The sequence below is a fragment of the Triticum urartu genome, chromosome 4A, assembly GCF_056163025.1.
Source record: "Triticum urartu cultivar PI428250 chromosome 4A, HENAU_Tu73, whole genome shotgun sequence".
NCBI lineage: Eukaryota > Viridiplantae > Streptophyta > Magnoliopsida > Poales > Poaceae > Triticum > Triticum urartu.
This window is the reverse complement of record NC_141876.1, coordinates 8821291-8843971: the sequence shown is the minus strand read 5'-3', so window position 1 is coordinate 8843971 and position 22681 is coordinate 8821291. Positions and strand designations below refer to the sequence as shown.

At 44.9% G+C, this 22681-nt stretch overlaps 1 protein-coding gene and 2 pseudogenes across 2 annotated transcripts; 1 reads left to right on the top strand and 2 right to left on the bottom strand.

The window, feature by feature from the left end:
* Positions 1-2473: 2473 nt before the first annotated feature.
* Positions 2474-5592, bottom strand: LOC125553365 (histidine-containing phosphotransfer protein 2-like; annotated as a pseudogene). Its single transcript, XR_015601942.1, has 7 exons — positions 5432-5592; positions 5223-5356; positions 5043-5117; positions 4003-4074; positions 3514-3586; positions 3098-3121; positions 2474-2596 (listed from the first exon to the last, which is right to left on the bottom strand). The product of XR_015601942.1 is annotated as a histidine-containing phosphotransfer protein 2-like (transcript).
* A 2795-nt stretch (positions 5593-8387) lies between these two features.
* Positions 8388-8526, top strand: LOC125555122 (small nucleolar RNA Z247; annotated as a pseudogene).
* Positions 8527-19707: 11181 nt separating this feature from the next.
* On the bottom strand, positions 19708-22681 carry LOC125553364 (histidine-containing phosphotransfer protein 2-like). The gene is made up of 6 exons (XM_048717157.2): positions 22473-22681; positions 22188-22327; positions 22017-22085; positions 20900-20968; positions 20435-20507; positions 19708-20011 (listed from the first exon to the last, which is right to left on the bottom strand). The coding sequence occupies exons 1-6, from the start codon at positions 22530-22532 to the stop codon at positions 19976-19978; spliced, it is 447 nt and encodes a 148-aa protein (XP_048573114.2). The 5' UTR covers positions 22533-22681; the 3' UTR covers positions 19708-19975.

Genomic DNA, 22681 nt, shown 5'->3' with positions numbered 1-22681 from the left:
AAGAAAAGCAGGACCTCGATCAATATCCCAATAAAACTCCATTTATAGAATCTCCTCTAAGTGAAATATAGGAGGTGCCCAAGACGATGGGGTGGGTGGAGAACTTCCACTTCCTGAACATAAACCACTATAAGAGGAGCAGAGGTATGAATTCCTGGATGAAACTACGCGATTTCCTGTTATCGTAGGTTCTAACCTTCCTGGGAACAAAAAGAACAAACTAATGAAAACATTCAAAATACACCGTAAAGCTTTTCGGCGCTCCAGGGATGATACCAAAGGCACAGGCCCATCTATATGCACCCACATACGTATTATGGCTTAATTTTGTTCTAGTTTTTTTACATATACTTCTGTTGTTAACTTGATCATTCTGGTTCCTGTTAAGAATAAAAATTTCTATTATTTTAACTGTTAGTTGTGGTTGATATTTTTCTGAGGGTTGATATATGTTTCATCTATGTATATAAAGTCTACCTAAGTGAGATATAATCTCTCGAATACCATGAATGGTACTCATAGGACTAGTAATATAATAAGTTATTTCATAGTCTGAATCTCCCTCTACCATTAAAATGTTGTATAAGATGGGTGGGGATTCCACAACTGACCATTTTTGTAGTGACACAATTCTTAAATAATCCAATCATGAAATTAATTGTTTCAATCATTTATTATTTATTTTGGTATTTTGTATTTTTTTTCATACACAGAGCACTATTGTGCCACTTTTAAAATTGTGCCCTGCATCTTGACATGCCCTTGACATGCCCTTTTCTTCATGTAACCACACCATATTGTGGAACCTAATATTTTCTATTTAACTTGGTGTTTACAATTATCGAATGATGTGTTCCATTAATTAACTAATTTACGTTTTTATGTAGGATGATGGTTGGTGTGAAAGGAAGGATTAAGAGAAGCCAGGAAAGAGTGTGAGTGTCATTTGACTTTTTTAGGTGACTATGCTGATGGTATATTAAAAAAGCAATGTTACACAATCTTTGTAATTCTTTTCTTCTTTCAAGCTTTCTTCTTGCTTTTTTTAGCATTACTTCTGACATATGCAGTGGTGGTGGCATCGATATTTATACATGTGCCACTCCAACGGATTGATTTCGGGTAGTAACCATCAAAGCCTTGCAATATATCATATATTAATTCCATGATTTTCTTCAAAGGATGTATGTCTCGAATGGTTGTGTGCATCACAATGATACAAAGGACGGAGGTACTAACCTCTTTTTTTAGAAAAATGTATGTCTCGATTGCAGATTTTTCTTAGCTAGTTGTGCGAGTATACCATGTTGCATCCATCTCTTATCATATTAAAAATATATGCATATTTTGTGGTGTATTGTGTGCGCATAAATATTGATCAAATTACGAGCACTCATGAGCCATGTGAGAAGAAAAGAGTTAAGTGAATGTGTGTACTATTCACACATCAGTTGATATATTTTCTTGTGGCGTATGCCATAAGTAGCCACATTTTGTGTTTTGCAGGTGCACGGAATGCAGCTTAAGAGCATTGCAATAGAACTGGTATATTTGGTGATCTAAAATCAGTTCTAGCAATAAGAGAGCGAAGATGAGATGTTTTTTTTTATCTACTCCACTAGCTACCCTACAATTTTGTTATCTATAGACCTAGCAGCTAAAAGAGGGTATCCTGAGCAATTGCAAGTACCTAAAAGGCTGAAACTCATTCTATCTTTATTTGTACCGTGCTCCTCCACTGCAAATAAGTTCTATTTCCATACAGAACATTTTAGATCATGCATTAACTAATGTTTGGAGTTCGAATTAAAATAAAAAAATGAACATGCTGGTTCTAAAACGACACAAATATGACATAAAGTTAACAATAATACTTCAAACTCGTGGCTAAACTACAACATTGAAAGCACAACTTATATACCCTTAATATAGGTTTTTGTGATTAAGGAGAAAGCAATTGAGATAATGAACGTTTTATGAGTTTATCTTAGGAAATTAGTCCATAAACCTTAGTGGAAACATCAAGGTTGACCAGTACAACTATTTCTTCAAGTGGTTGTGTGCCTCAAGTTCTTAAAGTACAGTTTTATAGGCTTTTAGTGATTCCAAGATTCACACAGAGTGTAGAATAGTCATACTATCAAGAGGAGAAAAGCAAAGTATATGTGGTCGAACTCCAAGATAAGATCCTCAACCAAAATTCTCAAGTATTTCACTCTAGCAACTCAACTTTTTTTTTGTTTCAGTGCCGAGTTACTCTGAGTTTTTCCACCTTTACTACGACTTTTAGGAGTGAGTAGGCCATGATGAGCGAACCATGTTTCCTATAGCTTCCGAACTGTACACGACTCTTTTTTGGAGCCGCCGAACTATGTTTATTTTGACATCATCCTTATTAGTTTTGGCACCTCTGACAATAACATTTTTCTCTGACATTTCCAAGCCCTTCCCAGTTTGCTTCAGCAGAGTATCTTTATTGGATTGCTACTTCCAAGAAAATTCATCCAATACCTCCAAGATGGACTTTGGGTTTGCCTGCTAGATGGTGTCCTGCATCACCTTTCAGCGCCCCGCCCCAACATATCTTCTCTCTCCTCTGGGCGGCAGATTAGACAGTTTGCTGCAGCAGTGATGCTGCGAGGTTCTGGTGGCGGAGGAGGCCGACGAACAACACATCTCGGTATACCGGCCAAAAAATGAGACTTGAGAGCTCAATACGGGCACCCACTCCTCATCCAAACGGGAGGCACCAACGTTTCATAAGATGATAAAAAGAACCAGCAACACACAACAAAACCTAGTCACCACCCACCAACCAAACAACAAGCTAGGTATAGAGTTTACACACGACCTATGGGCCATTCATGACACAAAGGTATATAGAGTTGACAGACACATAAGTCGATAGAAAAGACAACAAGTTCAATTCGTGGGGTGTTCGTGAGCCCCAACTTCCGAAGCAAGAATTGCCATGTGACTCCGTGTGCTCGACCAAAGCCCAACACAACACAACCACTTCAGAGGTACACACACATCATTGTGCCTGGAATCTCACGAGGTTATGCTCTTTTTCCGTTGATTACTACCACATACTAACCAAGGACGCGATCTGCTGCTCCAGCTGCATCAAAAGAAAAATAAAGTAATGATTACGACATGGTTTCACAAATCAGACATTTTGCAATGTAGTAGGTATCTTATTCTGGTACTTGGAAGATATTAACTTTTTAAACTTAATCTGGGAACATAAGGAACCGAGTTAGACGGCCAAAACATTATGATAAGATGAAGAAAACAATATTTGACGGCCAAACGGGACCTTCAAAGACCACAACCTATGTGCTCCAAAAACCAAACAATATATTGCCAGATAAATTTCAGCAGCAACAAGAATAATAATATCAAGGTTCTTCTTTTTATGTTGAATAATATACATCCAATCCAAATATTATCATAATAGCGAGAAACTGGAAGTCCAAAGCCTACATAGGTACACATTACATAAAGTGCTACCTACATCAAAGTCTGAAGCTTGTTGCGCACGTCACAGAAATCACCCTTAAGAAGAGTCAATGTCATGAGGCATCTGAACAATGCAAAAATATCACACTGTCAATTCTGAAGAGGTTGATCAAAATAAATTTAAATGGTAGAGCAATTGAAACCCTCTGTTTGGCCCAGCAAAAAGAAAACCTCTGTTTGAAAAAAAAACTAGCTATCTCAAAACTCAGTTGCGCTATAAACAGGAGGTTAGAGCCAACAAGTTACAAGAGAATAATCAAAGAGACATGTATTCAAATATAGAACTGAGTTCTATCAATCAGCTGATTCGAGACAAAGTGAAAAAGTAGGTTAGTTCTTAAGAATGTCATATTAGTACGAGCTAAAACTAGTGTCATAGAAGACGAAATAAGCTGGCAGGCTTGCATACATGATTTGACCAACACATACAGTACAAAATCATTATTGTGCAATATATATAATGAGATACTGAGTACTAACCCTTTTTTGTTTTTTGCCACGTAGAACTTTTGGAAGTCCATGCAAGCGAGATTCACTTTCTTTGCACCAACACTGATACATGGCAAAAAGAGCAACATCAGAAAACTAGAATGTTTGGAATCTTATTAAATCCTATAGTATGTTGATACACATAAACATACATGGGTTGTCACAATAATATTCTCAAGGGGCCATTTTCTATCATGGCTGTCAACACAGTAAATTGTTTGAAGAATCAGAAGAAGAAACATTGGCCTTACGGCATCAGTAGTGCTAGAGATATTTACAAAACGGCAAAGTTTTCATGGCCGAGCCATAAGATTGGAATGGACATTGGTACTTCCATTATAGAAAACACAACTAAATTCAGCTCTTAAGGTTAAACAACACGAGCCGCAAATTCCATGACGTATGCTCGCTCCCTGCACCGACACATCCGAATAGAAATAATGCTGATGCAGTGAATAAACTAAAAAATGGCACTTGGCGTAATATATGTAGAGTAGCCGTCCGTAAATACCATGAATTAATATTTCTATAATGACAAATTTTTATTGCTGGCCTAGAATATTGTCGTTGGCGAATGGCAGATTTAGTAATATTAGAAATGTTCGCAAGACGACAAAAATTTGCCATAGACAGGAATACCGACAATTAGGTAACTGAAAACACAACTAAACTCAACTCTTCTACTTATGTGCATATGATAGTCGACAACGACAGACACTGCAATCCGAATAGAAACATGGACACGCTAGAAAAAACGTCCATTGGCGTTGCGCTGTCGCTGAATAGCACATGATTAATAAATATTACAAAGTTAATAACATTACTGTTGGCATGAATATGGGTACTTCCGTTAGTACAAGAAGCAGAACTAAGCTCGTTTCTTCTAATTATCGCGACACGACACTGCAACCGACATGATGGGCATGCCCGTGACAAACACATCTGAATCGATGTAGCCGAGAAACACGGAAACAGAGAGTTAAAAATGGGCGGGGGATATATAGAAAAGGAAGGGCTAATCGTCATCATACGTGGAGCTGCTCCCCTTGAGCTGCTGCACCAGGGCGTCCACCTTGCAGAACTCCACCTCGTGCAGGGGCTGGTTCCTGCGGATGGCAAAGCAGAGGCAGAGCAAGTCAGTCAGTATCCGAGACGACAGGAGAAAGTGGACAACAAGGCCACGGGCGTGGCGTGGGGGAGGCGACACGGACAGCAGGGCGTCGATGTCCCTGAGGATCCTGTCGCCGTCATTGAGGAAGATGTTGAGGACTTCGGCGACGTAGCCCGTGCCTCCACTGCCCTCGTCCAGCTCCTGCAGCTGCTGGAAATACGCGTCCACGGCACCCTAGATCGATCACGGCAATGAGACTGTCAGAGCAGAGAGCACGGTGTGGCTTTAGAGGTGAGGGAAAGGACTCACCGTCGCGTACATGGAGGAGAGGTGGGCGTGGAGCTGGGCCCTGAGCTCGGCGATGGCCTCCATGGCAATGTTGGGGCGTCGGGATGAGCGGGAGAGCACTTTCCGGGGGGCGGAATCGGAAGCTGCTGCTGCGGTGGCAGAGTGGACGAGGACAGGAGAGGAGTCTCTCTGACGGAGCCTTTTGACAGCGACTTCACAGATTGCTCATTTACTCTACTGGCTGGCAGCGAGTTTGCTTCGAATTGGATTACTCTACTGGCTGGCAGCGAATGTTCTAGTGCTCGATTGGTGTACTGGCTGGCAGCCATATTAATGAAGAGCTTGGAGATGGCGTGCATCGGTGCATGCATGCACTTACATTTGGGTGGATGCATGGATGGATGCTACAAGCTGAAGACGACAGCGGGAGCAAGGCAGCAGCACGCCCCAGATGGCTTTTATTTTTTTCAACCACTCATTCTGCCCTTAGCGCGGGCCCCACTGGTCATTGAAAATTAAAAAACTTGAATACACATGGTGTAAGGATAGCCAGGGATCGATTGATCAGATGGCCCCTGCACCTGACGAACAAGACAACATACAGGAGAAAAACAAAACAATTGTACGCCCATAAATCTTATCACAACAGCTCAACCTTCCTCCTTTTATTGCTTCGACTTATATATAGTTTTACAGAGAGTTCGCGCCCAACACGGCCTACTGAACTTGCCCAACAAGACGCGACCTTGCTCAGGGCCGGCCCTGTGTTTCGGGAGGCCCTAGGCGAAACAGAGGTTATATATAATGCCCCTATGTTCTAAGATTATATATATGTATGCGTGTGCGTGGTACATAAACTTAAACATAATAATTGTTGGACAATGCCATATTACGACAGAAATACTAAAAAGATAGAAAATTGAAAGTAACATGATATGATTACCTCAAATAAGAACCAAATTCAACTGACTCCATCGACAACAATAATACTTAAGTACCCTTCAGTTGTTGAATCTTCAGATCCCTTTCTATCTTTTTTCTCCTTGTTTGAGCAACTGACAAATGCTTCTTAGGCAACATGGCAGGCTAATGTCCTAATATTATGAAGAAAAAAATATTCAAGGAATTAGAAATTTATACATCGGATGATTTGAATGATTGGAACCCTAGACATGTGCATAGAATGACAAAAAAAGGATGGTTGAATACATACTATGAAAGATTGAATTCGAAAATTATACATTAAAATTTGAAACTTCGTGTACACTGAAATTAGAGGATGGATCATGGATGAATAGTTGAATACGTTCTAAAAAATAAAAGAAATTACTGAAATTGGGGTTTGCAGGGATGGATCAGGAACATGGTACAGAGAGTTATGCATGGATACGTATACGTACTGCTGTGAGCTGCACTCACTGCTCACATACATACGTATACGTACTGCTGCGGGCTGCGGCTGCTGGATTGCCGCACGGCGGGCGACGCGCACAGCGGTGACCGAGGCGACCACAGCGACGAGTGGACGGACAGAAGAGCGAGGCGTCCGCGAGATCTTCGATTGATTTGTTTCATAATCGAAACGAGCGGCCCTGCCGTGCAGCGTGCGTAACGCTTCGCTAATCGCTACCTGCTATCTGATAGGCCTACCTCATCTCGTTTTTCTTCTCTCATAAATTTTTTTCTCACCTATTTTTGCTTGGCTATATTATATATGTGCACTACATCATGGGCCCCTCCCTAGGCTGGGCCCTGGGCTGTTTCCCCCCTGCCCATGCCCCAGGGCCGGCCCTGACCCTGCTAACCAGGTTTAAACACACACGAAGGGTTGAATCCTAACTGAATACCGGACCGTCCTAGACTGCCTTATAAACTGACAGTCCAGTTTACACTTTGACATCCTCAAGAGTGCTTATAATCCTAACATTCACCCCCCCCCCCCCCCTAAGCATGAAGTGCATTACTTCACGGACTGAACTCCAATCCTTCTCCTCATCTCCTGGAACTTGATTCTTCGCAGAGATTTTGTCAAAATATCCGCGAGCTGATCCTCCGTCCTAACGTGGTTGATCTTGACCTTGCCATCCTCAACACAGTTCCATATATAATGATACTTGATATCTATGTGCTTACTCCTGTCATGATAAACAAGGTTTTTACTCAAGGCTATACCAACGTTCTGCTCAGACTGGCTAATCTCTTGATTTGTTAAATCTGTTAAACGATAGGCTTAAGTTGTATTGTAACGTGACAATGTCAGATTGTGTGTGTGTGTATCATCTTGTAACCCAAGGCAGGTGGTTAGAGGCGAGCCTATCTCTTGTAGATAATCTGTATAGCTTGGATGAGGGGCCAAGCCCAAAACCATCTGCCGTATCTTGTACATTGTTGATTATATAAGCACGCACGCGTCCCTGCTAGGAGGTATACGCTTCACACCAAAACCTCTAGTTTTTACATGGTATCAGAGCCTACCCCGGATTCATCCATGGCGAGCTCATCCGCAAATATGTTCCCCTCATCTCCTTTTGCACACATCGCCCAGAGAAGCTCTCGAGAGGGAACGAAGCCCTCTGGCGCGCCACCGTTCTCTCTGCCATCAGGGGGGGCGCAGATGGCGGGTTTCCTCGATCTGGAGCAGGAGGTGCCGCCCATGCAGATCGAGGTCACTAGCGACGATGGCAATACCAAGTCGAAGGCCCCCAACCCTGAGTTCGGCACCTGGTACGCTCGTGATCAACAGGTTTTCTCTTACCTGTTGACTACGCTACCACGTGAGATGGCTATTCAGGTGGCGACTTGCCACACCGCAGCAGAGCTGTGGAACACCGTGTAGGGGATGCTCACCTTGCATACCCGAGCGCGGTCTGTCAACGTCAGGATAGCACTGGCGAATCTTCAGAAGGGCAACTCCACCATTACAGAGTACGTTGGTAAGATCAGAACCCTTTGTGATGAGTTAGTTGCCTCAGGAAAAAAGGTGGACGAGGAAGATGTGGTTTCGCACATCCTTGCCGGGCTGGAGGAGGAGTTCGACCCCGTGGTGTCTGCTATGTGCTCACGGGTCGGACCTGTGACTGTCCCGGAGCTATACTCGCAGCTGCTGAGCTTCGAGACGCGTATGAATCTTCACGGGGGAACCTCCCAATCCTCCGCCAATACTGCGTCACGTGGGCACTTCAACAACTTCAACAACAAGCAGAACGGCAACGGCGGCGACGGTGGTGACCGCGGTCGCGTCTTCAACAACAACAAGCAAGGCGGCGGCGGTGGTGACCGCGGCCGGAACTTCAACAACAAGCCCAACGACGGTGGCGGCCGTGGCAACCCAGGAGGAAACGATGGCAGCTTCAACAACAACTCCGCCGCCAGACCAACGTACCAGATCTATGGCAAAGTTGGGCACATGGCGTGGAAGTGCTGGAAGCGCTACGACTCCTCTTACCATGGAGGGGAAGAGCGCTCGGCAAATATTGCTGCTCCTCAGTACGACATAGACACAAACTGGTATATGGACAGTGGTGCAACTGACCATATCACCGGTGACTTGGAGAAGCTCACGGTCCGGGAGAGGTACACCGGCAATGAGCAAATTCACACAACCAACGGTTCAGGTATGGCGATTAATCATATTGGTCATACAACTATTTATACCCCAGATCGTGATCTTCACCTAAATGATGTTCTTCACGTTCCGGAGGCCACTAAAAGTTTGATCTCTGCATGTAAACTTGCCCTTGATAATGACACTTTCGTTGAAATTCACCCTCATTTTTTTCTTGTCAAGGATCTGGAAACGAAGAGGGTTCTACTTCGCGGCAGGGGTAGGAGAGGTCTCTATCCTCTCAAACACATCGGGAGAAACGTCACGAAGCATATGCTAAGTGTCACCAAGCCATCTTCGGACTGGTGGCACCGACGTTTAGGTCACCCATCTTCCACTGTTGTTAGGAATATCATTAGTGAGAATAAGCTCCTGTGTGCTAGCAATGATGAAAATAAATTTGTATGTGACGCATGCCAAAAGGGCCAAAGTTGTTGTTGCAACATTGGGGCAACCCTAGCTACCTCTCCCTCTCATGGCTGGACGGAGGTAGAAGAAGACACAAGAAATTCCGGGCCGGCGCACGAACGCCGCCATGGGCGCACGCATGCCCTAATCTTTCCTCTCCTTTACAATGTCTACATGGCTGGCTCCAACTCAACCAACCAATACACCGGGGGTGGGTTTTATACCCAACACGCACACACACAGCCAGGCAACAACCTGCCCGGCTCTTATGCACACGACTTGCTCCATTACATGCACTCACGCACTAATAGCTGACTTGATCACCCATGATCCACATGACCCGGACCTGCCTCTCCGCAGATCCCTACAGCCACGCTACACACACCAACAAACTAGTTTGCTATAGCCGCACACACGACACACACCAACGAACTAGCTAGCTACTGCCAGCCATGCTACTGCACACACGCCACACACGGCCGGTCGCCACAGACCTGGCATGTACGCACACACTCGCCGGTCACCACGGACCTGAGCATGGCTTATTCCCATCATTCACGCCCTAAGCCATGATCCGCCGTCATCGTAGTTGGTGCAGCTTCCATCGTTGTCGTCGTCATGGCCGCGGACTCGACCTGGCGCACTGACGGCCATGATTTCCTCGAGCTCGAACTCGACTCCGGGCACTGCCATTACAACGTACACGGAGGGTTTATACCCAGAGACACGCCGGGCACGCACCCACGTCCCAGCCCACGTCGAGCACCCGTCCCGCCCGCTCTGCCCGCGCCCCCTCCGACATGCACACACACGTCTGGGCGCGGCGAGCCCGCGATGGACCAGCTCAACGCGCACACCCCCGCTCGCCAACGGCCACCCTACACCATGGTCCCGCCGCGCCTGACACGCCCGGCGCGCGCCCATACACGCGCCTGACGCATCCGACACGAGCGCCGCGGCTCTGTGCCACGCGCCTCCACTGTTGTCGCGCCGAGCCGCCGCGACGCGCTCCCTGTGTCGTCGTCGTCGTTGAAGCCGCCACCACGCAGGTCCTCCACGGCCTCCTGGCCGTGCCGCCGCAGCCACCATGCAGCGCCTCGGCGGCCTCCGCGGTCGCCGCACGTACGACGTTACCGCCCGCCGCCTCCACCACGCGCCATGACAGCTGCAGCACCGCCCTCCTCCAGAGGCCGACACACGGCCCGGAGCTCCATCGCGCAGCCGCCGGTGAGCGCTGCCATCGCTGCCACGCCTCCGGCACGGCACGCACGCCCAAGACACAAAGCTCTGATACCAAATGTTGTTGCAACATTGGGGCAATCCTAGCTACCTCTCCCTCTCACGGCTGGACGGAGGTAGAAGAAGACACAAGAAATTCCGAGCCGGCGCACGAACGCCGCCGTGGGCGCACGCATGCCCTAATCTTTCCTCTCCTTTACAATGTCTACATGGCTGGCTCCAACTCAACCAACCAATACACCGGGTGTGGGTTTTATACCCAACACGCACACACACAGCCAGGCAACAACCTGCCCGGCTCTTATGCACACGACTTGCTCCACTACATGCACTCACGCACTAATAGCTGACTTGATCACCCATGATCCACATGACCCGGACCTGCCTCTCCGCAGATCCCTACAGCCACGCTACACACACCAACAAACTAGTTTGCTACAGCCGCACACACGACGCACACCAATGAACTAGCTAGTTACTGCCAGCCATGCTACTGCACACACGCTATGGCCGGTCGCCACAGACCTGGCACGTACGCGCACACTCGCTGGTCACCATGGACCTGAGCATGGCTTATTCCCATCAAAAGTCACCAGCTACCATATCCTCAATCTATGAGTGAATCAAAATTTCCTTTGGAACTTATCTTTTCTGATGTATGGGGTCCTGCCGTTGAAACCGTAGGAAGAAAGAAAGACTATGTGAGTTTTATAGACGATTTCAGTAAATTCACATGGATCTACCTTATCAAACATAAGTCTGAAGTTCCCCAAAAATTTCATGACTTTCAAAATCTTGTTGAAAGACAATTTGATCACAAAATCCTAGCTCTCCAAACAGATTGGGGAGGGGAGTACGAAAAGTTGAATTCTTTCTTTACAAAAATAGGAATTTCTCACCATGTCTCCTGTCCCCATGCTCATCAGCAAAACGGGTCAGCTGAACGTAAACACCGTCACATCGTTGAAGTTGGTCTATCCCTACTTGCTCAAGCCTCCATGCCCTTGAAATTTTGGGATGAAGCCTTCATTGCTGCTACCTATTTAATCAATAGGATGCCAAGCAAAGTTGTAAACTTTGAGACTCCCCTCACTCGATTGTTTGGTGACACACCAAATTATTCTTCTCTACGCATATTTGGTTGTGCTTGTTGGCCGAATCTTAGGCCCTACAATACACATAAACTCCAATTTAGATCCAAACAGTGTGCCTTCCTAGGATACAGTAATCTTCACAAGGAGTACAAATGGCTAGATATATCTACCGGCAGAGTCTATATTTCCAAAGATGTGGTATTGGATGAAAATATCTTTCCTTTTTCCACCTTGCATCCTAATGCGGGTGCACGGTTGAGAGCCGAAATCCTCTTGTTACAACCGGAGCTTTTCAATCCTACTGATCAGGGGGATGATAGTGTTGATCATATGGTTAATGGTGCCACTAATCTGAGTCATGATGCTACAGGAAACAGTGAAAAAAATGTGACAGAAAATGGCAATTTGCATCATGATTTTATGCAGCACATCAGTCCAAATCCGACCAGCGCAGAACACAAGGACGATCCCGCTGCGGCTGCCGATCCCGAGAGATCTGGCGGCGCGGGATCCTGCACGCCTGCGGCGGCATGCGCTGATTTGCTGCCTCCCTCGGCTAGCGGGTCCGCTACTGGCGTCTCTGTGTGCCGCACGTGTCCTGGTGGGACCGACACGGGTGTGTCGCCTAGCACCGCCGCCTCTCCGTGTCATGATGACTCTGGCGGACGGGCCCACGGGCGTGTGTCGCCTGTCCACCAACCTGCCCTGTCGCCTGAGCGGGCGCGTGATCCCACCCCGACCGCACCACAGCCGAGGCGGATCGGCCCGTCTTGTCGCCTGCATGGGCGCGTGATCCTACGCCTGACCACGTCTCAGTCGAGGAGGATTGGCCTGCTCCTCCGCCTGGTGGATCGTCTGTGGCTGCTGCTCCTGTGCGCCCCAGTACATGGTCCCAAAAAGGTATTTTTAAACCGTTGGTTCCCAAAGATGGGACGGCCAGGTATGATAAAAATTTTAAATTTGCAAATCTTGTTGTTTCCAAGAACCTAGAAGTGTGGCAGAATCTCTAGGAGATAAAAACTGGCAGCGTGCTATGGAAATAGAGTATAATGCTCTTATGAACAATAGAACATGGCATTTAGTTTCTCCAAAGTCAGGGAGGAATATTATACACTGTAAGTGGGTGTACAAAATTAAAAGACACTCTGATGGCACTTTAGATAGATACAAAGCTAGGCTAGTTGCAAAGGGTTTCAAGCAACGCTATGGCATTGATTATGAGGACACGTTTAGTCCAGTTGTTAAAGCTGCCACCATTAGACTTGTTTTGTCTATTACTGTCACCAGGGGATGGAGTCTTCACCAACTGGATGTTCAGAATGCGTTCTTACATGGCGTTCTCGAGGAGGAGGTTTACATGAAGCAACCACCTGGTTTTGTCGATGAGACTAAACCTCAATATGTTTGTAAGTTGGACAAAGCTTTGTATGGTCTGAAATAGGCACCCAGAGCTTGGTACTCCAGGTTGTGCACAAAGTTAAAGCAACTTGGTTTTTGGCCCTCCAAAGGTGACACCTCCTTGTTCTTCTTTCAGAAAGGGAAGGTGATTATCTATATGCTCATTTATGTAGATGACATAATTGTTGCTAGCTCCTCACCAGAGGCCACCTCAGCTTTACTCAAGAATTTGAAAAATGACTTTGCACTTAAGGACTTGGGAGAGTTACATTATTTCTTAGGTATTGAGGTAAAAAAGATACCTAATGGGATTTTGTTGACTCAAGAGAAATATGCTAATGATATTCTCAGACGTGTGGGCATGAAGGGGTGTAAACCTTGTAGTACTCCTTTGTCTACTACAGAAAAGTTGTCCTTACATGAAGGGGAACTGTTAAGTCCAGAAGAAGGAACTAAGTATAGAAGTGTTGTTGGTGCACTTCAATATCTTACTTTGACACGACCTGATATATCTTTCTCTGTCAATAAGGTTTGTCAATTTTTGCATGCTCCCACTTCCATGCATTGGACAGCTTTTAAAAGAATATTGCGCTATATCCAAGGGAGTGCTGGAATAGGACTGAAAATATGTAAGTCATCATCAACCACAGTAAGTGCCTTTTCTGATGCAGACTGGGCAGGATGTCCTGATGACAGGAGATCTACTGGTGGGTTTGCTGTTTTTCTTGGTTCTAATCTCATATCATGGAATGCCAAGAAACAAGCAACTGTTTCCAGATCCAGCACAGAGGCAGAATACAAGTCACTTGCAAATGCAACTGCTGAGGTAATGCGGGTAGAAACCCTGCTTGATGAACTAGGAGTTGAAAGATCACAAGTCTCTTGTCTATGGTGTGATAATCTTGGAGCAACATATCTTTCTGTGAATCCTGTGTTTCATGCAAGTACAAAACACATAGAAATTGACTTTCATTTTGTTTGAGAAAGAGTTGCAAGAAAGCTTTTGGAAATCTGGTTTATACCAACTGGAGATCAGGTTGCTGATGGCTTCACAAAGCCTTTACAAGCTCGACAACTTCAAGCCTTCAAGAACAATCTTAACCTTGACATGTTTAGATTGAGGGAGGATGTTAAACGATAGGCTTAAGTTGTATTGTAACGTGACAATGTCACGGTTGTGATTGTGTGCGTGTGTATCATCTTGTAACCCAAGGCAGGTGGTTAGAGGCGAGCCTATCTCTTGTAGATAATTTGTATAGCTTGGATGAGGGGCCAAGCCCAAAACCACCTGCCGTATCTTGTACATTGTTGATTATATAAGCACACACGCATCCCTGCTAGGAGGTATACGCTTCACACCAAAACCTCTAGTTTTTACAAAATCTCCAAGGAGTCTTGCCAACCAAACTCCTTGAAAATGCTCCTGCACAAGCTGCGACATACTCGGCTTCACATGAAGAATTAGCCACAGCTTTCTGCTTCTGTGACACCCAACTAACCACATTGGTTCCAAGAAAAATTACTACCCCAGATGTGCTCTTCCGGTCATTCTGCCCTTAGCGTGGGCCCCACCGGTCATTGAAAATATAAAAACATAAATACACATGGGTGTTGTTTGTGCTAAAAAACAAAATAAAGAATATCTAATGGGAAAAACACGATTTTGTCATGTGCATAATGCTAGATCAATTTGCAGATTTACGTGAGGCATTTCTCATCTGCCACGATTGGTAATGCTCGCTAAGATTACCATATTAATTAAATAGTAAATATGTTTTTTTGCAAGGTGACCGTAATATGAGTATATTTATCCTAGATTCTTTTGCAAAATCAATGGCAAGCTGCATATTAATGATTTTGCAAAAAAAGTTACGAGTTATGGAATAGTGGATGTACCACCTTGTCCAACAAATCATTCGGTAGGAGTATATTTCTTTGCACTTATCAAAGAAACACATGAGCTGTGGTCACGGTGACATACAAGGAGGCGACGAGGACCTTGATCTGGGTTCTCATCGTGGAGGCCGCCCTGGCAATAAGCTTCGGTAGTTCATCTGTGTGATGGACCTGTACGGAACTGAACTTGGAACTATGGCGACACCACGGTAGATGTGGCGTGGAGAGGGATGGAACCAGTGGCGGAGCTTGGCCCAGAAATTTGGGCGGGCCGGCTGTAGGAAATTACTCTAGGGGTTGTGTTTCATTGGCTAAAAATATGTATATACTGCAGGAAAATCGTATGGGCTGGGCGGGCCACGGCCAATTCGGCCTTGCCGTAGCTCTGCCACTGGATGGAACCCCTTATATAGATTGATTCACAAGGGTTTTTCACATAGGCGTTGGGCAGCGAGTGTATGATATACTATACTGCCTCAGCCGGGCTACATTGACGAGCTTAGAGAAGGCCTGCGCACGTGCATGCAGATGATGGCAGCTAGGCTAGCAATGGCATCTGGTCAAGGCTTTGACCATTCGTTCGGTCCTCAAAATTTATTTGTGAAGCTGGTGAGTATGCTATAAGTGTCGCTTGGGAGAAAGCAAGGGTAAGAGATTCAATGAAAGTTGCACTCTTAGTGATGCTCAAAAGAAATATGATATCACAGATAGAGTTTTATACTGTGGTATTCGCTTGTGAAAATTTTAGGCCCAAATCACTGACATAAGGTCAAAGTTAATGTTACCACTTAGCCTTGAAAAGTATCTTAACCAAGAAGAACGCAAAGCCCCAATTAATTCAAGGGATTTTGCTATAGCAGGAATTTGATTTTCAGATATTTTATAGGGATGATATGAAAGTTACCGAGGCAGAAGGAACTATGATAGTGAAGGTCTACATGTGGGAACACAAAGAATTTGCATCCCTTTTGGAACAATTGTAACCCTTACCAGAAAGATGCAATGTGTGATGAGCAACACTAACCGGCCTATGGAGTATCTACTATCTGCTACTAAAAAGAGAGCTTCACGCAAGGTACACGACTTGGGTTTAAATAGTTACCCTGATAGTCTCAATCCATGTAAGTTAGTCAGGGGTAAAAAACCAACCTGCTTCGAAGTAGAGGAAGGACATAAACTGTCCACCAGTTGTATTTTATTGCCTCCTATGAATTTATGTATCGTGTACTGTACATATTTTTCTGGATTGAGAATTTGGTTTTACAGGGTGGTACAAGCAGCTATGCTCATACCACAACCCTTCTTCCTCTTTGGAACTGCGGTCCGCTAACGCAAAATAGGTACGACCAATGGGACATGCGGCGATGCTCGTACGGCTTGTCCCACCGACCGTATTCTCAGTTTCGTGGCTCAGTGCTTCATTGTTTTAAAAACACTTTTTATCGCAGATCAAGCCACAATACAAGCATGAGTACAACCAGCCATGCACGTACCGGGCACCAGCTTCTCCTCTCGATAGATGAAGCGGCAACAAGTATTAAGATACGAGCACTAGTCACAATTGCAGGAAAATCAACAGATTCCTTCCAGAAGTTGGTGGTTTGTCTCCTAATCTTCCTCCATAACCCTAATATCGCGATATCCAGAACCCACGCCTCATAATATACCCCTTGGATGCCTCTCCTTTTGCATATTGACAAACCAATCTATTCCTAGATGCATATCAAGTTTGCAGGTGAAGGGATGTCCATCAAGGCCGTGTCATATTCATGTGATGGATGGCAACATCCTCTCAGCAATAATAGTATCACCTAGCCGCTGGTCACAACTCACCGCATGGTTCATGTCCCTTTCATGAGAGGGACTTTAAACTAGAAGATGCATCTCCATCCCGGGATCAAGCGCAATCGATCTTGGTGCGAAAAGCACAAAGACAATTTGTTCGAAGAGGAGGACCCTGTGGAGAGGGTGATGGAAGAAGATGAGGATGAATATAAGGTAGAGAACATTAGTAAGGCGCAAATTGCATCCGTCAAATACAATAACAACAATAAGCATGTACCTGCTCGTAAGGAACCCACAACAATCAGCGATGGGTGTACCATCCGATAATACTACACACACGGAAATAAACAACGGAGTTTTACAGACCTGTCTGCGTACCCTTCTCTAATCCCCCCCCCCCTCGATTTTCATTGGTGGGCCCTCCTCACTTAAACAAATCTCAGTCAATCTATTCTAAGCAGGTCGTTAATCCCCATAAACTGCCCGTGAGTCTAGCATTGCTCGTGTACCATCCATGAGCCGTTGGAGGGAACTTATTAAGAGATCCTCCGAGAAACAGTATTGTGAAGAAGTTCACAACTGGCGCCCTCATATCCATCAAGCTGCCTGGAGGATGGGATAAGAAGTACCTCACCGATGCGAACTTCACGCCAAGGCTGCACCCCCTGGCATCGAGAACAGTGGCGGAGCCAGGATTCGAGTATAGGGGGGGTCGAGTACATATATTGATCTAATCTCATTGGTAATTACTCGTTGCTCCTACTAAAATTGTTGATCGTTGGGGGGGGGGGGGGCTGGCCCCTGCTCGCCCCTGGCTCCGCCCCTTATCGAGAATGCATTTACCAATGTGAGGTACATGCTAATGGATCACTTTCTTCATGGTGATCTCTTGCATGAGCGTATCAGGTGGTTCGAGAAGAAAATTGTGGATGACACCATGTCCACCCTCAATATCTGCTTCGTTATCAACGCTGACCTGGAGGAGATCGTACGCTCAAACAAGCGCCAACAAACTGATCTCGAGAAGACCAACGAGTCGCCTCACCATATCCTTGCCCGCGCGACCCAATACTTCAGAGAAGAAATCCTTTGCTACCAATAATTTGAAGGTATTATGTGATCTCGTCATCATAGTGTTTAAGCTCAAGGTGATTTGTAAACCCTGTATCATTTACTTCTTTTTTGTGTTTTTGTTTCACCAAGTTCAATTAGTTTTCATGGATAATAACCTTTGATGAAAGTCAAGATTCACCTAACCGAAGAGGAATAATTTTTTTATGATGGAGGATGGTATTGCGACATTATGACATATCTATCATATGTATGAATTACGATGAATGCTAATGTATTTGTCACTCTCTGATGACTATAGGGTCTTCCACACCACCGCTATTGTCTATTAGTGAGTGTAGGCTATCAATCTTATGGGTTAGGTTATTAGTTGCTAAACTACTCTGAAGAAACAAACGTGATGACAAAAGATTAGTTCTAAAAATTACAAGTTAGGTATCCCTAATTTAATTTGGAGTTGCAATTTGGCTTGATCGTTATTGTTCTACCCCGCAAGCACTAAGCATGCTTAGCCCCGATGATCACAAAAAGCTAGTAAATGCTATGTCACGGGCAAATAAGCTTGTTCAACATTGTGTGGGGAATGGGAAGAGCTCCAAAATAGAGAAGTAGTACTTTGAGAAAGATTCACTATTTGTTAGAATGTATCTCTAGTAAAGTACTTCATAAGACTGTACTTCCTCCATTAAGTAATAGATAATTAAAGGTGTGGAAGCCTCTCTAATTATCTTGTTGGTAGAAATATATGAGTGTTCATGCTGGTTCGCTATCTTTTACATTTATCATTTTGATTCAATGTAACCATTCGATCAAAATAAATTCATGCTTCATAAACGTGGTGACCCTGTTCTCTCAGTCGTGATCTTTGCTAGGGGGTGAGCAAAGTCTAAGATTGGGGGAGTTGATGAGTCCATTTTGTAGCACTCTCTAACCTCTTTTTTTTGCATCCTAGTCATAGGAATTTTGGAATTTTACCGCTTTCACGCGTCATTTTTTTAGCATTGGTGGGAAAACAGATGGAAGGGTGTGATAGTATGGATGATGGATTATATCTTGACGAAACCCTTGAGGAATAAAATGGAGGTTATTTGCATGAAGGAAAAATTCCAACCTGGGTGCATCATGCCGAGTTGTGTGCTCGGTGGCTGAGTTCTTTGAAAATTTGCGGCATAGATGATGGAAAAACAAGGAGACCAGGATAATTTGAGGCCACCTTCTAATTACCTTGGCGGCCGATAAAAGCACGACGAACATGGCCGTATGGGTTACAACTTTAGAAGAGCGAATGCTATCATCAAATACATGAAGATTTAGGAGAGGGCACGGTTTGCAACTATAAAAGAGCGACGAACATATGGCCATGCATTTTCTTTCATAGTTTGTGAACCAGTCTAATTTAAATACCTTTGTGGCCTAGAGAATCAGGTTCCAGCTATAATCACTAAAGATATAATTGGTGATGACACCAACTATTTCATACTAAAGCCCAGAAACGTGATTCACGCTGCCACACTGATCTCCAATTTGGTAATCTCCTGGATATTGTCCCATGACTTCTTCTCTGTTTCACCCCTCCTCTACTTCTTTCTCCTGCTATTGCCTCCGCCTCCACACTTATACCAAGCCACATTGAAGATTTTCAGACTGCAAAGGAATGCTTAGTACGTCCAAATATTGTGAGTCGCTCTTCTAGCTATATCAGCTAGTAGCGGGATTTCTGAGCACTTATTTACCCTTGCTCAAAAGGGAGGCACCAACATCTCTCAAGATGGGAGAGAGAGAGAGAGAGAGAGAGAGAGAGAGAGAGAGAGAATAACTTAGAACAAAAGTCACCAACAACCAACCAACATCCAAATAGAAACATGTATAGAGTTGACACATCGACACACATGATAACAAGTTTATTTCATAGGGTTGCGAGACTGGACTCCCAACACTAGAATCTGCTAATATCATAACACACCCTCGAAAGCCAAACACCCAATGAAAACTGCCCACATCTTCGGTGATACATACACCCCATCATGCGAGAGATCGATTGGGGCTATGCCATTTTCCCCTCACTTACTCCTACTTAGGACCACATGCCGCAAGATGCTGCTCCAGCTGCAACAAAAGAAGAAGAACACGTCAATGATTAAGACATGTTTGTGACGCACAATGATGCTCAATTCACATGGTTTCACAAATTAGTCATGATGCAAGGTGGTCGGTATCATATTCTGGTACTTGGCGATGCTTAACTTATGGTGGGAAACAAAGAAACTCCACTGCTTAGAGCTATCCCGTACATGCATCTACCGACATGTGATGACGAAATTAAGAACAATAAAATTCAACGGCCCAATTGGACTTGCGGAGACCTGGAACTAAAGTGCTCGAGAAACAAAACAGGACCTCTCTATATAAATTTCAACGACAACAAAGAATACAATTAATGTAAAATAATTTATCCTCAAGCAATCAATGTATTATGATACTAGTGAGAAGTTGGTAGTAAAAATACAGCATATGGACATAAGGGACTACCTCCATTATGATCTTGAACATGCTGCGTAAATCGTAGAACTGAAACCTGACACGACCCAGTGCCTCGAGGTACCTGGAATAATGCAAATATACCTGTGTCAAAATCTGGAGAGATTAAGTGAACTGAGCTGAAATGGTTAAGAAATTGTAAACCTCTGTTTGAAAAAACAAACTCTAGCCATCTCAGACTTAAGTCATGCTGTAAACTTAAGTCTAGAGCTCACAAGTTACAACGGAATTATCAAAGAGGCATATTCATGTAATGAACCAAGTTCTAACCATCAAGTGGTTGTAGATGAAATGAACAAGCATGTTAGTTCTTCATGATATCTGATTGTAGGTGCTAAATATAGTGCCATAATAGAGAATATCAACCAGCAGGTTTACATATCAAATAATGTGAACAATAAAGAGTGTGAAGAATATATTTTTTGCAACGCATATAATAAGGTACTGAGTACTGACCCTTCTTTGTTTTTTGCCTCAGGACTGAAGTGTTGCACGCAGCAGAGGTTCAATCTCTTAGCACCAACACTGATATATGTCAAAAAGAGCAAGATCAGGAAATGAGAAATTTATCATACTTATTAAACGCCACTGCCGCATGTTGATACACATAAGTATACTTCTTTTCTTTTACACATAAGCATACTTGCGATGCCATAAAAATATTCTCAAGAAGTCGTTTCCTATCATGGTTGTCAACACAATAAATGGTTTGATAAACCAGAAAAATAAGGTTTTACACGCGACAGAGCATATGTAGTACTGAGTACTAGAGATATGTACAGAACGACAAAGTTTCACTTGCTAAGACATAACATTTGCAAGATTGTCGATGGCTCCATTACCCGAAACACAAGTAAGTTCAGCTATTCTAGTTATGGCCATACAATCCTGCGCCAACCTATCGGGGTTCTCCACTAGAATAGCTGAATTTGCAGGATTGTCGATGGCTCCATTACCCGAAACACAAGTAAATTCAGCTATTCTAGACATGAGCCACATGGTCGTGACGTACACACCCCTGCGCCAACCTATCGAAATATATAGAAAAACATTGATGCTGTGGAGAACCCCGTAAAGGACACTGGCGCATATAATTATTATAAGAAATGCTTGTCCTTGACAACTAAGGGCATTGCGTTGGTAGGAAAACGGACAATTTTGTTACTGGAAACACAACTAGGCTCAGCTCTTCTTCTACTTTATGTGCATACGACAACCGCAAACGACACGGCATGTCTGAATAGAGACACGGACACACCAGAAAAAACTACCATTAGCAGAATAGCATATAATTAATAGTAGGAACGCTCGTGAGACAACAAAGTATTCCTTGTGGAACCGTAACATCGCTGTTGGCATCAATACCATACTTCTGTTACACGAAACAAAACTAAATTCAGCACTAGAACTTATGGCTACACGACAGGGCAAACAGCATGAACGGCATACTCCTGACAAGGGAAACATATCTGGTTCGCACAACATGGATGCAGCGAAGAAATAAACATACAGTTAAAACTTGGGGGGTGGGGGGGGGGGGGGGGGGGGGGGATATAGAGGAAAGAGCTTCCACCTGCTGCAGGTCACCTTCAGCTGCTGCACCAGGCCATCCACCTTGTCGAAGTCCACCTCGGGCTCGTTTCTGCATGTGAATCTCAGAGCAGAGAAGAGACAAGATGAGTCTGTATCCGACTGAGACCAGAATAACGAGAGCAGAGGGGAGAGAGGGGGCTGGTATACGGACATCATCAGGCCGGTGATGTCGTTGATGATCCTCTCGGCGTCGATGAGGAAGCGGTTCATGACCTCAACGACGTGGGCCGGGGTTTCGCGGCCCTGCTCCCGCATCCTCTGCAGCTGCAAGAAAGCGTCGTCCACCAGACCCTAGATCCATCACATACGCCAAGGCAAACGTCAGATCAGCCAACCAGCCAGGCCAAAACCGGTCCAAGACGGCGATGCTCGGCAATTCCAGGCCACGATTAGGGATGTAGATGGGACGTTGATGGGAGGAGGGAGGGGGCCTCACCGTGTTGAACATGGTGGCGATGAGGACGTTGATCTGGCCCCTTATCGCGGCGGCCGCCATGGCTTGCAGGAACTGGAGGCAGGGAGCGCTGGGGAAATCGGAGCTGCGGCGGCGGCGGCGTCGGAGTGGATGAGGAGTTGAGGGGGGATGGAATGGGATCCCGTATGTATAAAGCTCGACTCACGAGCTCTCTCGCGGAGGCGTTTTGG